We start from the raw sequence: 13572 nt of genomic DNA, 5'->3' as shown, positions 1-13572 counted from the left end.
GAGGGGGGGGTCAAAGCACTTTTAACAAGTTGCCAACAAATCAGCGTTTCTTTGCCAGTATCTCGTTTCTGGTGTATGAACAGTCATTACCAAAACGAGGCAAAAAAGCCTTAAGAGAAGTTTTTCCTGAGGATGATTTACACCAAACCGTCAGTGTTTTTCAGTATTGTGAGATGTCTGTATGTAAAGTAGTTGCCTTGAATTGCAAACCATTCCAATCAGCAGGGATCTTTGTATGGCTTTATTTTAATGGTTCAAATGTACCTGTCCAAACTGCTTGCTATTCATGGACTAAATTATACATGTGATTGTCCTTCTTATGGATAACAGCAATAAGGGCCCGACAATATCCATGTCTTCAGCGCATTTAAATCTCCGTCTTCATTGGCCGTAAGAGAAACGTATTCAGCTGAGAATCTGCTGCAGTACCGGTATTAATCAAGGATACACTGAATGGTTTCATGCTGTATTTATAAATTCCACCAGATGGGATTTATTGATATTGAGCCATCAGATGCACTGCATGGGTGTTTGTGCAAAGGAACTACAATCCAAATGAGAATTGACAGTATTGTACTGCCAGTATGGAGCAAAGTATTTGATATAGTGTACAGTGAATGTATTAAGTTAAGTGCATTAAATTATATTTTCATATGTTTCTGGAGTTTTAAAAACGGTATAATATAAATGAAAAGGAAAATCAGAGGTTGAGAAAAATGGTTGTGTACTGTATTTCTTCAAAAGGCTGCTTCATGTAAACTTTTGTTACATTTAAAATAAAAGATCCTCCGAAGTGCTTGTGGTATTTATTTACTGCACGTGGACACAACTGACTTTGAAACACTTTATTAGATTGTAATACATGAAATACATGAAACGCACTTAACAAATCAAGCATTTCTATGGATGAAATAATTTAATGCTGTAAAAGAAGAACGAAAGGATGAAACGGGAAGAAACGTAAGCTCAGCATGCACCGATTAACTGATCAGAAGAGGGCTCTTCAGAATTCTGATGAAAAAACCCAAAAAATAAATCAAAACAAGGTATCAATGCTTGCACATCATTCGCTTTAATTATCCTAAAATACACGATGTGATGATATACTGTATAATAATGTAATTACTGAAGATATCTCCCTGACTGCATATTTCTCTTTGCAAGAATGTAAAAATGTGTACAGTCATGATAAAGTGTGTGTGTGTGGGGGTCATTTGGTTGGATGTTTTAAATGCTATGTTGGTAAACAAAATCTCTTTCCCTGATTCATGACTTCCTGTTGGCTCCCAGATCTGTGTGACCAAAATGAATTTACAGTCAGCATGTTACAATACAGCAGTCTAACCTCCCAAATTATTCCTCGACTCCAATTCACGGGAAATCGGCCACCTATTTGAACAAAAAAAAAAAACTAGAACTTGTCTGTCGACAGAATCAGTATCCCTAACATTTAAACTCAATTACAATGTCATTTCAAAAGATCACATCGCTTCAAAGTTTTTCTCTAAGTTGAAATAACAAAGCAAAAGTCGGTATAGTCCTAAAGAGTGGATCTTCACACCATTACATGCAGAGAAGAGCGCAGAGTGATTTATCTCAGTGGCGACAGGAAGTAGGCGGAGTGGGCGGGCTGCTTTCTGCTGCTCTAGTCGAAGCTGAGCGGGTGGCCATCGAGGTGAGTGAGCACGTGATTCTCAAACACCTTCTGGTCGTAGTCCGGAGGGAACTGCTCGCTGCACATGGGGCAGATCTTCCAGTGGCTCTCCACGTGCTCCTCAAACTTGCTCTGGTCATAGTTGGGTGGGAAGATGACTTCACACAGTGGGCATCGCTTCATGCCCATGCTGCAGGTGTGAAAAGGACAGGAACAAAGAAACAAAAAAGAAAAGGTTGCCTCAAAAACAGTGAAGTGATGATGTGGGCAAACCGGGAGCAGGGGCTAATAAAGAGCATCTGTGTGAGTCGACGTGGGTGGCCTTCTGCTCGGCTAACACCAACAAAAAAAGGGGTTGTGCTGCAGAACAAACATTTTGCACACGCTACAATACGCAGGTTCGGAAACATGCAGCGCACAGCAAACCGGGACGGCAGTTTCTGAGGGTGCGAGTTGAACGTTACCTGGGCTCAAAGCAGAAGCCAGTTTGTCCATCGTTAACAAATGGGCTGTGAGCTTCAGTTGCCGCAGGAGGATCGCTAGCATTGCCCTGAAAGGGAAAGACAAAATATCATTTACGAAAGAAAAAAAACCAAGCAACATTCTGAAAAAGTAACACAAAGGAAGCGAGGAAGTCGGCGGGTGAAGAATGAACCGCATGTCCCACATGGGAGAGAACGCAGGCGGCAGTCTGAGAGGCTTACGTCATTGTTGTTCGGCTTCTCCTCGGACTCTTCGTGGCCTTCTGGCCTGCCGTGGTTGCGGGTAGGTTGGATGCACACCACATTACTGTCCCAGGAGGGCGGGCCCACAGGGGGCAGCCGAAGCAGCTGGTCATCTGAGAACTCCTCATCATCTTCATCTGCGAGAAGAAGATTCAGCCACAACTACGGTCATTAAAGATAACTGCGCGTTTCTGCCAAGAGATTCCCACAAAATGTGAATTCATTTGTGAAAAGGAAACCAACCCTTTGAGTCGGAGACAGAGTAAGGGTTCCCAAAATGCAGCTTGCTGGGGCTTTGAGAGACTAGAAGTGGGGTGGGGGCATCCTGGGTGTATGGGACAGGGTACTGGGGGAATAAAGGCACGCTGGACTGGTTACTTTCCAAACTGGTTTTCTCACCGCCCGCCTGATCGCCCTTCTCGCTGCTACTGGCCTGATGAAGCTCCTGTAGGAGAAACAGATGCATTTACATGATTCTGACAAGGACAGAGACAATAAATACCAACATGGACGCCAATTTGGCTTTATGTGTAAATGCCTCTCGGCCTGTCGACACATCGATAAATCACCGTTTCCAGTCACACGGAGCACCAAAGCTGTGACTTCTCGCTTTTCTCTTGCTCAATCAGTGTTTTCAATAAAAAAAAAAAACTCTTCTTGTTTTCAAAGGGAATGGGACGCTGCGTTTTATTGATGTTCGTCGCAGACGCCAATTTCATTTACAGTCTAAACCTCAAATTGAGTCATTGTGCTCCTCTTAGCTGCACCAACATTAAACTAAAGCAATATTTCAGGACCTCACTGTGGTTTGAAGTAATGGAATGGAAAATAAGAAGCTATTTACTTTGCTTCTACAATTAGAGATATATTAAACATCCAGCAGATTGGGAATGGGAAAACTGAAAAAGGAATTCTAGAACACAGAAAATGAAGGCTGTGACAAACCCCCTCCAGTTTCTCCTTCTCCTTCACAACGAGCGCGAGAGCGCCCTTCAGTACTTTCAGCTCCCGTCCCTTCTCAGCTACCTGGCTCTGACATAAACAAAAGAAGAGAAGAACCACATTCAGTCGTCGGACGTCTGACATTTGCCGCAGATTTTAAACGGAATTATTGAAATGCTCTCAGAACTCGGGGCCAGACATGAAGTCATCACAGCTATAAAATGCATCCCTTTGCAGAGGACTGATTTATCTAGAATAGAGCTTAACGTGACACAGCCCGTTTGGATCCTCCCGAGACACTAAGCAAATATCCGCCCGACCTGAGCCAAGCGCAGCATTAGCCAGGCAACTGGAGACGACTCCACAGAGCCAAGCTCGCCTTGTTCCTGACATAAACACCAGTAAAACGTCATCTCACAGAACAACCTGCTCATAAACAGCACTGTCAGAGCAGCTAGGAGATGGTATCAAAGGGCCCTGGTGGAGAGCAGCCATGACCACGAGGAAAGCGCAGAAAGTGCTCAAAGCGAGCAGCTGAATGAAGGCGAACGAACCTTGTAGCGATCTTCCTCTGATGCTAACTGCAGTTTCAGGTTCTCATTTGTCTTTAACTGTTCCTTAAATTTGACTTCCATCTTGGCCAACTCATCAGCAACCATGCAGCTACGATCCTTCTCTTCCTATAAAGCAATCATAGCATAAACAAGCCCTCCCTTCAAACGTCTTTGTCTTTTACTGTGAATAGGACATTCCAAATGTTTCAACTTTCAGCTCTCTGGAGGCAGGGTTCGAGCAGCATGCGTGAACGGTACGTTTCTTACCACCAGCATCTGTTTACATTTCCTGTACTTGTCATTCCTATCTGACGCCTCTCTGCTGATGCCTTTGAGCTTCTCCTGGATGATGGCTTCTAGCATTGGATCAGCAGAACCTGGACTTCCTGTAAGAACAACACAGTCAGAGAAGTATCAAGGACAACAGTATTCATGAAGCCTACTATAGCGATGCCCTGACCACCCCCCTACTCTACCTCTGACTGCGTTAGCGTGAGAACGATGTTTCTCAAGCAGCCACTTACTTAAAGAGCTCATATGCTACATGAGAAATCATTCCACCCTAACTAGAGTAGGGCATGTCAGGTCATCTCCATGGATGGATACCATCTCAGAAGCCAAACATCTGGTCCACCCGCCGCTCCAAATATCATTAAACCCTGTTCAAAACATTTCAGTTTGCTCCTGACAAACACATATGCAGATAAGCAAACGGATAAAAAACATTTGGCATTAAACACATCAGCCTCTACGCACTCGTTCTGGTGGAAGTAATAGACATATTGATTGATTCATAAAGGGCACCTGGAAAACTTAAATGCCCTTCTACTTTCTGTAGCTCACAGTTAGATTTCAACATACCTGGAACCGATGAGTCCGGACTGACTGGCGCAGGGATTAAGGTGGCTTCTTGGGCGAAGCTTCTTTTCAGATCCTACAGACAGAAGCAAAAGTGTTAAAATCACCTTAGAAGTAACTCAAACAAATAATGAGCCACAAAGTAGAGCGACCGTGATCGGCCCAAGCCGGATGAAAGATATCGCAATACAAACGAAACCTGTTAAAAACAACATGACACAATTTTACATTGAATATATATATATATCTGTTCATTTGACTGGTAGAAAAATATGAATTTGTCTGACATTGTTCCGTTCCAAAAACAGACAGAGTAGGTCCTTTAACTTAAAGGTGATTAGTGATGCGTGACAGAAATCGAATCCAAGTTCAGCACGTTCACTGGAGACGTTCACAGCGTGTGTGCGTGTTGGTTTCACGCGGCCCCTACCCCTTGATGTTCAGAGAGTCTAAGCACTTGTTTTTGCAGTCGCTGACATTCCTTGTACTTCTCCTTGTAGTGCTCGGCAGCCATGTGCAGTCGCAGCTTCAGGTCCTCCACCTCTCTCTGCAGCTCCACTATGACAGTGGGGTCTGTCGCTTCCTCTTGCGTTTTGGTCTGGCGACAAAAGGACAGATCACTCATTGAGCACAGAAATGGGCCAACTTGATGTAATGTAGGGAGGTGATGTGCTGCGAACCAAGTTCTCCTGGGTTTCGTTTATTTTAGATCTTGGCCAGGTCTGAACAAACGAAAAGAAATAAGATGTTTCCTTCAGAGGCAGAACCAGTAAAACCTCAAGATCTATGCATTATCCCAGTAGAAACTAATGTTAATGTATAAAAAAAAAAAAAAAAAAAGAGGAACACCTTATTTTACAATGTTAAGGGAAGTGGAACAATTTCCTGGTGCCACTCCTTCATCCAGAACTCTGGCTCGCACCTAATCAAGTTTCAATGGAAAAAAAAAACAACGAACAGCCTGTTAGTGGGCTTAATGTCATCCTTACAGCTTCCTTCGCGGCCTCGGCCTTCATCTGTTCGACCAGACACTCCAGACGGGCGCAATGTGCCTGAGCATCGGCTTTGGCCTGGCGAAGGGCATCAGCCTCCAGCTTCATGTGGTAGAGTTCAGACATGGTGCGGTCGCGGGTGCTGGAGGCATCCCTCAGCTCAGCTGCTAACAAGGAGGACTGCTGCTGGTTTGCCTGGAGCTGCTCCTCCTTCTGCCGCAGCTGCTCCTTCAGGGCCTTCATATCTCCCTGCAGGAGACCAACCATTACAGAAGTCATTATGTACATGTTATGGCCCCTATTGTTGTCCTTTCTCATAAGCAACATTGGCATTTAAAAAAAACAGGGACAACAACTCGACAAATTTTCACTTGTAATAGTTTCAAAAGCAAAACTTCTTCGTACCGAGGAGGGAACCTTGGCCAGTATCTCTCTGTACTGCTTCTCCTTCTCAGTGAGACACGCCTGCAGGCGTCCCACCTCCTCTTTAAACTGAGCAATGGTGTTTTCTTTGTTCACGTCCACTGACTTCAGCATCTGCAGCTCTGCACTCAGCTTTTTGTTCTCCAGCTCCCGGTTTTTCAGGTGAATCTGAAACACGCATTGGCCACATGCAAACGCGAGACATTCTAAAACACCACGTTGTTGGCTCCCGCCTAATTATTTTCAATGCAAATCAGGGTCATGCACAAAGCATGTATAACTATTAAAATTAATTATGCATGACCTCAATTAAAAAAACAATGACTGAGATGGGGCCCATGAAGCTTTCCTCAGTGTGATGGTACAAGGGAATTAAAGTATGTGCTTTTTGGCTCGATTTCCATGACGACATTACGCCATGTGGCGCTCCCAGTTCCTGTGCAACGCTCGCCACAACAAAGTCACACAACCGCCAGACGGATGAGAAGAAGACAAAATAAGGCATGCCCCGTTTAGACTACAGGCTCGGGCAAGAGTGTGTAGAATAAATTATAGTCGTAAGAAACTTTAAAGAAATAATAATAACCAAGAAAAATAATCAAATCACAAAACTATTACAAACATCAGACACAATGATCACGTGACGTGAAAAAAAACATGGGCGGCGTGTGATAATGAAAGTCTTTGTACCACACCGCGTATTACCTTGTAGAGTTCTTTCTCATCTTTCTCGTTCTTCAGATGAGACTCCAGAGCCTCCTTCTCTGCTGTAAGTTTCTTCACTCGATCCTTGAGACTAACGAAAATGTCAAGCCATAGATTAGCATCGATTGAACATTTATGCTGTATTTATTCACCACTCACAGATAAAACAGCAAACTGAATATGAAATTCTCCCTCTTCAGCTCACTTGTCCAGCTCAGTTTCCTTTTTAAGGCCCTTCTGGGTGACTTCAATCAGATCCTCCTCCAGCTGTAGAACTCTGGCTGTGGCCTCTTCCAGCCTCCTTTTCACCTCCTCTTTCTCCTCTTGGAGCGATTGGGAAGAATTCTGCACCTCCTGGGAGACAATAAAAAATAACATTTGAACCAAAGAAAATGATCCAATTCAGTAGAGGGGGTAACCCAACGTGTTTTTGTTATTTAATCTTACAAATAAAAAATGAAAATACTTAAATCAAGAAGGGTTAAACTCTGATGCTATAAAGTAATGGCAACCTTTTAAGTGAATAATTTCCAGCTTTAAAATCAAAGCGCGTTTATTAAATATTTTAGGTCTACATCATTAACATGCCTTAATGCAGATATTCAACTATTTAATTATATGTTTTAAAAGCAAGTTTTCTTCTTTTTTTTTTTTTTTACAATTACCGGTAGTTTAAAGACAGAATTTTAGATTCTTTATAGTCACACAACATAAAAAAAATCATATAAAAGTATGGCCATAAAATTAACAACCATAAAAACCTCTAATCACGTATTCATCAGGAAGCCATTCTAGAAACAGCAGATTTATGGCAGAGAACAGCAATACGCATTATTCCTGACACTGCTTTTAAAACTTAATGTTATGCTATAAAAGGCTAAATTCATATCTGTCGGGGTGTAATTTATACCTTAAGTACATCACAAGTTTGGGTAGATCTGCATATTAGCAGGCTTTCACTAGGGGGTGCTAAAGCACTATTAGGCCCGATAAGTATCACCATCAATCATGTGATTGATACTTCTGGTCTTATGATCTGTTCTGTTCTTTCTTATCTACAACCAAGAACAGCAATGCTTTATGACAGAAAAGGCCTTTTTGCTGTTACAACAGAAACGCTTCTCTCTCCTCCCCTTCATCTGCTTTCAAAAGTTGTGTCAATCCATTCCCTGCTTACTTGGTTCTCTCTCCTCAGCTGGGCGCATGTATTTTTCTCCTGCTCACACTCCTTGTTTAAGGTCTCCTTCTCAGTTTCCAGCTGGTTCTTCTCCTGCTGCAGGAGGGCCATGTTTTTGACCAGCTCCTCTTTTTCTCTCTGGGTTTCTTCCACCTTTTGCTGCACATAAAGTTAAAGTGTTCAAGATGTTCATCCAAAAAAAAAAAAAGGTAGTCTATCGTGCCAATTCAGTCTACATTATCGTTCACTACTGTACATGAAGTCCCTATTAAACTAACATGAAGTCAGAGAATGGGAAAGCTAATTAAGAACAGGACACTTGTTTATTTAGTAATGCTGCCAAGGCATGCAGTACCTCAAAGAAGCCAGCTTTGGTGGTGACCACCAGGATGTCAGAGTTGCACTCATCCTCCACAGTCAGCAGTTCATCTTCCGAAGGACTGCCAGCACGAAACTGGAACGGCGTGCTCGCTCCCCGGATCTCCCCTTTGTAGGTCACGAAACAGAACTGATAGAACTCGCCGTCATCATTGGGCACATAATAACCTGGGGAGGGAAGACAGCTGTTCGGCTCTAGCATTGCACAAATGAAAACAAGCCTAAAGCCACCCCGGTTTTTAACTGTTCATTTTATTCTCAAGTCATAACTTTGAGATGAGTGTGCCTGGCTCAGTTATAACTCTAAAGTGTGAAAGTATAACTTGTAGAAGTATAAAAGCATGTTTTAGTGGTTCTGTGGTCTGAAGAACACACCACACTGTTGTGGGTTTAAATTTAGAAAGGTTGTCTTTCTAAATTCCTTCTTCTAAATCTCCCGTTACATAAAAAAAGAAGGAAAGACAAAAACACGTAACCTAGTGGGTCATTAACCACTAGAAAAAATATTGGTGGGGAAAATGTATCTTTGAGCTCTATCCACCAAGTTGGAGACAATCCCCTGAACAGACCTCTGATATGTGGTTATTAAAAGGTGTCAAAGTTATATAAAAGTATGGCATAATCTTACCCTGAAAGACCACCGTCCTGTAGACCGCTGTGCCTTCCACATAGTTCTCAGGAAGAGGCGACCACAAGAATGTGTAATAGTCCCTCGCTGTGCTCCAACCAACCTGTGAGACATTGTGGGGAATCCATTCAACCAGACGTTCCCACCACATCAGTGTAGGATAATAACAATGGAGGATTAACAGGGAGACTTCCTAGAATCCACACAAGTGCCGCTTCCAAAATATCTCAAATCGGTTTATTACGGTAATCATGTGGGTTGTGAGGACAGTGTAAGACATCGCAGAACTGTGATTTCTTTTCCGAACAAGAAGACTGATCACCAGTTTAACCGCTCCAGCTCCTAGTCACCACGTGCATGTGGCCTGGCCCTCGCCATGGACAGCAAGCCCGACTGTGGAAATGTAGCCACAACTCACTTTGAACAGGAAGAGGAAAATAGGTGAAAATTTTATACATAGGTGACTTGAAAATGAAACGCAAAATGTAATTATATTTATTTTATGTGTTGTTAAGTGATGGCTGATGGGGGGGGGGCACAGAAAATACATCCATAACTCCGGCCTGGTCCCATAAAACTGTCAAACAAAATCAGAGTCACATTGAGCTGGCTCGCTCCGTGTCCACACTCAGGCACACACACGAATCCGCAACAGGCCTCGTCCAACCACCCCCCATTGCACCAGCAGATTAAGTTATGTGATGTAAATGTCAAAGTTTTACCTCAACTAAACTTTAAATGTTCACGTATACAGATCACAGTTTTATGTACTGCTGAAACACATGTTTTCGGTTTGTGTCCACTATGTGTGTACCGTGCTATTCGTTCTCACCTGCATACAAGCTACAGCTACAATACCATGAGTGTTCATCTGAGCCGCAGATAGAAAGCCCCGGTGCTCCACTTACTAGTGCAGGAGCAGCCTCCAGCCGTAAAGAGCAGGAAGCAATTAAAATATGCACCTAGTTAGTGAGTGTCATTACTGAAGGCTAGCCCTTACCAGTCCCACTCATTAAAGCTGCAGAGGTGGTGGTGACAGGAACTCTTTTACTTATAACAGACTGGTCTGCTATATAGATGTAAGGGGATGTGTAGACCGAGGAGAAAAAGCTGGAATACAGCTTCCGAGCACTGATAGCAAAGTCAACACAGCTTAAGGCAAAGGCAGCAACCAAATGAGCCATTTAATGCAACAGTTATCGGAGTTTTTGTTTTTATGTTATCCAAGATAAGTCCCATTTCAGCAAGAAAGCCAATAGAAGCCAGTCAGGTCGACAGCTACTACAGGAGGTAAAGTATTGTCTCTGTGCCAGTCAAACTAAATAACAACAGAAAGAAGAATTAATCACAAAGAGATGTGCTGGAAGACAGATGAATTATAACACTGCTAGCTTTCTCCTAGTCAACCAGAACAACATGCCCCAACAACATTCCTCCATGAAGGAGCGTGGAGTTCCCATCACGCGGTATTACGTGTTCCAAAATTAAAGGGCCAACAGCTGCTTTTGTCCATGTGCAAACAAGAACCGGTCTCCCATCTATTCATCATTAATTGCATACAGTATTTACTCTTTCTTCCATTTGCAGCAATACAACACAATTCATGAGGTTTCAGCATCATATAAAACAGAAAAGCACCAAAGTGTAAAAAAACACACACACAAAAACACAGAGCAATTACTCAAAGGCAAACAATTGAAGGTGCTATTTGCTCATGTTGGCTCAACGTGTAGCATATGGAAGAGCCCTGGTACAAAAACAAACTGGCACCGAACTTTACATCTGTCAGCACTGATGCACTGATACACGTGATTCACAATCCCGCCCTCACTTTTTGGTGATTTTAAGATCTCCAGTGCCAGTTGGTGCCTACCTTAAGGGTAAACACAATGTGATGTGAAATTCAGCATTTAAACAGCCTCCAGGCATTACTTGATTTACTGACAGTGGTCTGACATGACTGTGTAAAATGTAAATAAAGACCGTATGTAATCATTTGCAAATCACTGAAACCCAATGTGGAACTGAAAAAAGACAACATTTAAAACTAGGAAAGCACTCAGAGAGCGGAAGTCTCAGCTGAGCAGCTCATTCGCCGCCCACATGGTGATCTGGATCACCACCAAAAGGTTCTAAATTGTTCTTGATATCTTTGTACACCAAACATGAGAGAGAAAAAGTGAATTGGAGTTGATTTCTGGATTTCTAACTGATTTCTTAATCCATAAATTGGCTTTTCAGGTGAACATTTCAGATTTTTTCCTGATCTCATTCTGGATCAGACCCAGAAGATATCATGCATGATAGTGCATATCGGACCCCTTTATGACTATGATTATTGGTGAGAGAATTGAATGCATATTTTAAAAGATATGATTTTTGAAAAAGCCACCATTATAAGTCAATGGGAAAATTCAGATTGTTTGATATCCAGACTGGTTACAAAGGTGTGATTTTGGGAAAGGGGGGCTGACTTTGGGTTAAATTTAAAAATCCCAACTTTCAGCATGAAAATCCATAACTTGACCCTGGAATGCATTTTTGTATCTCATCCATGACCCTTCAGCACCCAGATGTGTTCAAAATGGCCTGTAAAGGGTTAAAATCCAGAAATCCATAACAAAGATTCTGAGAATAATAAGTACAAATAGCAACATTTAATGACAGGTGGACATTTTTGTCCACTTGAAGGGTCATGGATAGAATAAAAATGCATTACAAGGTCAAACAATTTATGTTGCTTGATTAATGCTTCTTTTATCAAATTATTACCATACTATTATAGACCTGTAATGAAAATTACAAGCCAGTAATTCACCACAGATGAAGGTAAAATAAAGAGCCACACTCCCATCTGACTTAATCTGAAAAAAGCCTGAAGTATAGCTGCAAAACATTGAATTGTACAGAGGCAAAGGCTTTCTATCATGCTTGGATAGTCAGTATCCTTCTAATAGTTTTTTTTCCACAATAATATGCTATGATGTTGTCTCTCAAACAGTTTATAAATGCCATATTTGTGTTTTCTGGGAAGGCCGCTATAATATAATGCATTGAAGAAGGTCACTCGCCTTGAATATGCCGACCCAATCTTTGGGATGTGGCTTTATGAACTCTGTCAGGGTGTAGTGACACTCCAGCGCAGCATGGGGCATGTAGCTCCTCCCCACATTCTGGAAGATGACGTGGGCAAAGTTTGATGTGTCCATGTTGTTATCTAGTAAAGTCCCATCCAGGTCCTCAGCTACAGAAATTCCTCAGCAGGAGCTGCACAGAGACAAAATATATATTTAAACATAATAACTACAGCAGAAAATGAAACACTATTTTTTTAGCCATGCATAAGATGAAGAGAAGGAAAAAAAAACTGCTTAAATAGAGAAAAACAGAAGAATGTCTATCCTCTGCACAGCTCGACAAATGTTCATCCGATAGAAATGTTCACCATTTATATGCAATAACAAACGCTTTAATATTGTCACATCATACACGACGTATTACTAAAGGACAACCGTGTCTTTATCTTTATATTAAAAACCTAACCTTTATCGCGAACACGCCATTAACGCAAGAGCTACTTTTGCAGGGCCTCAGTTTAAAAAAACAACAACGACGCAATCAACGTCAGTCCTTGTGTGCAAACATACCATTAATGTGGTTTACAGCGATTGCAGCATTTTTCATTCGGATGTAATAAAGTGACATTGAATATAATTTTGGTTAAGATAGTTTGGCTAAGAATAGAAACTACCAACTGGCACTTGCAAGCTACGAAGCGAGGCCTAGTGTGAAGTCACTGATCCTTTCTCGCCAAGATAGCTACGAGGCTAGCAAGCTAACGCTTGCTAAACGCTTAACTACACAAGATCAAACTTTGACAGTAAAAAAAAAAAAAAAAAACACGACGTTTGTATGGAGTGTATACATTTAAAAACAAAGCCCTTCTCGATTAGTTAAATACGTAGCATAAATTAAATATAGTTACAGCATAGATAAAGAGAGCCGCTAACTACAGCGAAAGTGGCGTACAGGGTTAGCTAACGCAAACAGCAACATTGTCTCTCGAGGTCGCTTCTAAAACACTTGAAAAACAAGGATCATGAGAAGAATCGTTGTTACAAGTCACGACTATGCATATAAAACGTGAACATACCCAACTGCCATGTTGTACTGTGGCTGGAATCTGAAAGTACGATGAAAACAATTGTTGACGCAGTTCAGCGCTTCCCCGTCTTCTCTTCCTGGAATAATAACAACATTGCGTCATTTCCGGGTAAGGGACCTTGCTGGGGAATATCCACCGGTCCAATGTCAAAACGTCACGTAAAAGACTATTTAACAATGTCACACATTAAAAAAAAACAATGATCATACTGTGGACTCCATTTTATCTTTATCTGTATAAGACATACCTTCATTTTACAAAAGTAAAATGTCGTGACATAAAATGGAATTCCTCAAGTAGATTGCAAGAAACAGAGAAATTAGCTTTACTTTGGTCAAGTGTGTCAAAATGAGGTAATAATGTTTTTAATT

General features: G+C 41.8%; 1 protein-coding gene across 2 annotated transcripts; it reads right to left on the bottom strand.

The window, feature by feature from the left end:
- Positions 1-830: 830 nt before the first annotated feature.
- On the bottom strand, positions 831-13275 carry tax1bp1b (Tax1 (human T-cell leukemia virus type I) binding protein 1b). 2 transcript variants are annotated; one of them, XM_068755308.1, is made up of 18 exons: positions 13190-13275; positions 12108-12303; positions 9037-9139; positions 8386-8576; positions 8031-8189; positions 7059-7207; positions 6854-6944; positions 6131-6316; positions 5723-5974; positions 5164-5331; positions 4737-4809; positions 4143-4261; positions 3876-4001; positions 3325-3411; positions 2623-2824; positions 2359-2516; positions 2119-2204; positions 831-1844 (listed from the first exon to the last, which is right to left on the bottom strand). In XM_068755308.1, exons 2-18 carry the CDS (start codon positions 12243-12245, stop codon positions 1646-1648), a joined length of 2487 nt encoding a protein of 828 aa, XP_068611409.1. In that variant the 5' UTR covers positions 12246-12303; positions 13190-13275; the 3' UTR covers positions 831-1645. The 2 variants fall into 2 exon arrangements, with proteins under 2 accessions (XP_068611409.1, XP_068611417.1); XM_068755316.1 differs by lacking the exon at positions 3876-4001.
- Positions 13276-13572: the final 297 nt, after the last annotated feature.

This window comes from Brachionichthys hirsutus, chromosome 3, assembly GCF_040956055.1.
Source record: "Brachionichthys hirsutus isolate HB-005 chromosome 3, CSIRO-AGI_Bhir_v1, whole genome shotgun sequence".
Classification (NCBI taxonomy): Eukaryota; Metazoa; Chordata; class Actinopteri; order Lophiiformes; family Brachionichthyidae; genus Brachionichthys; species Brachionichthys hirsutus.
The sequence above is the reverse complement of the archived record's forward strand: the minus strand, read 5'-3'. Positions and strand labels throughout refer to the sequence as shown.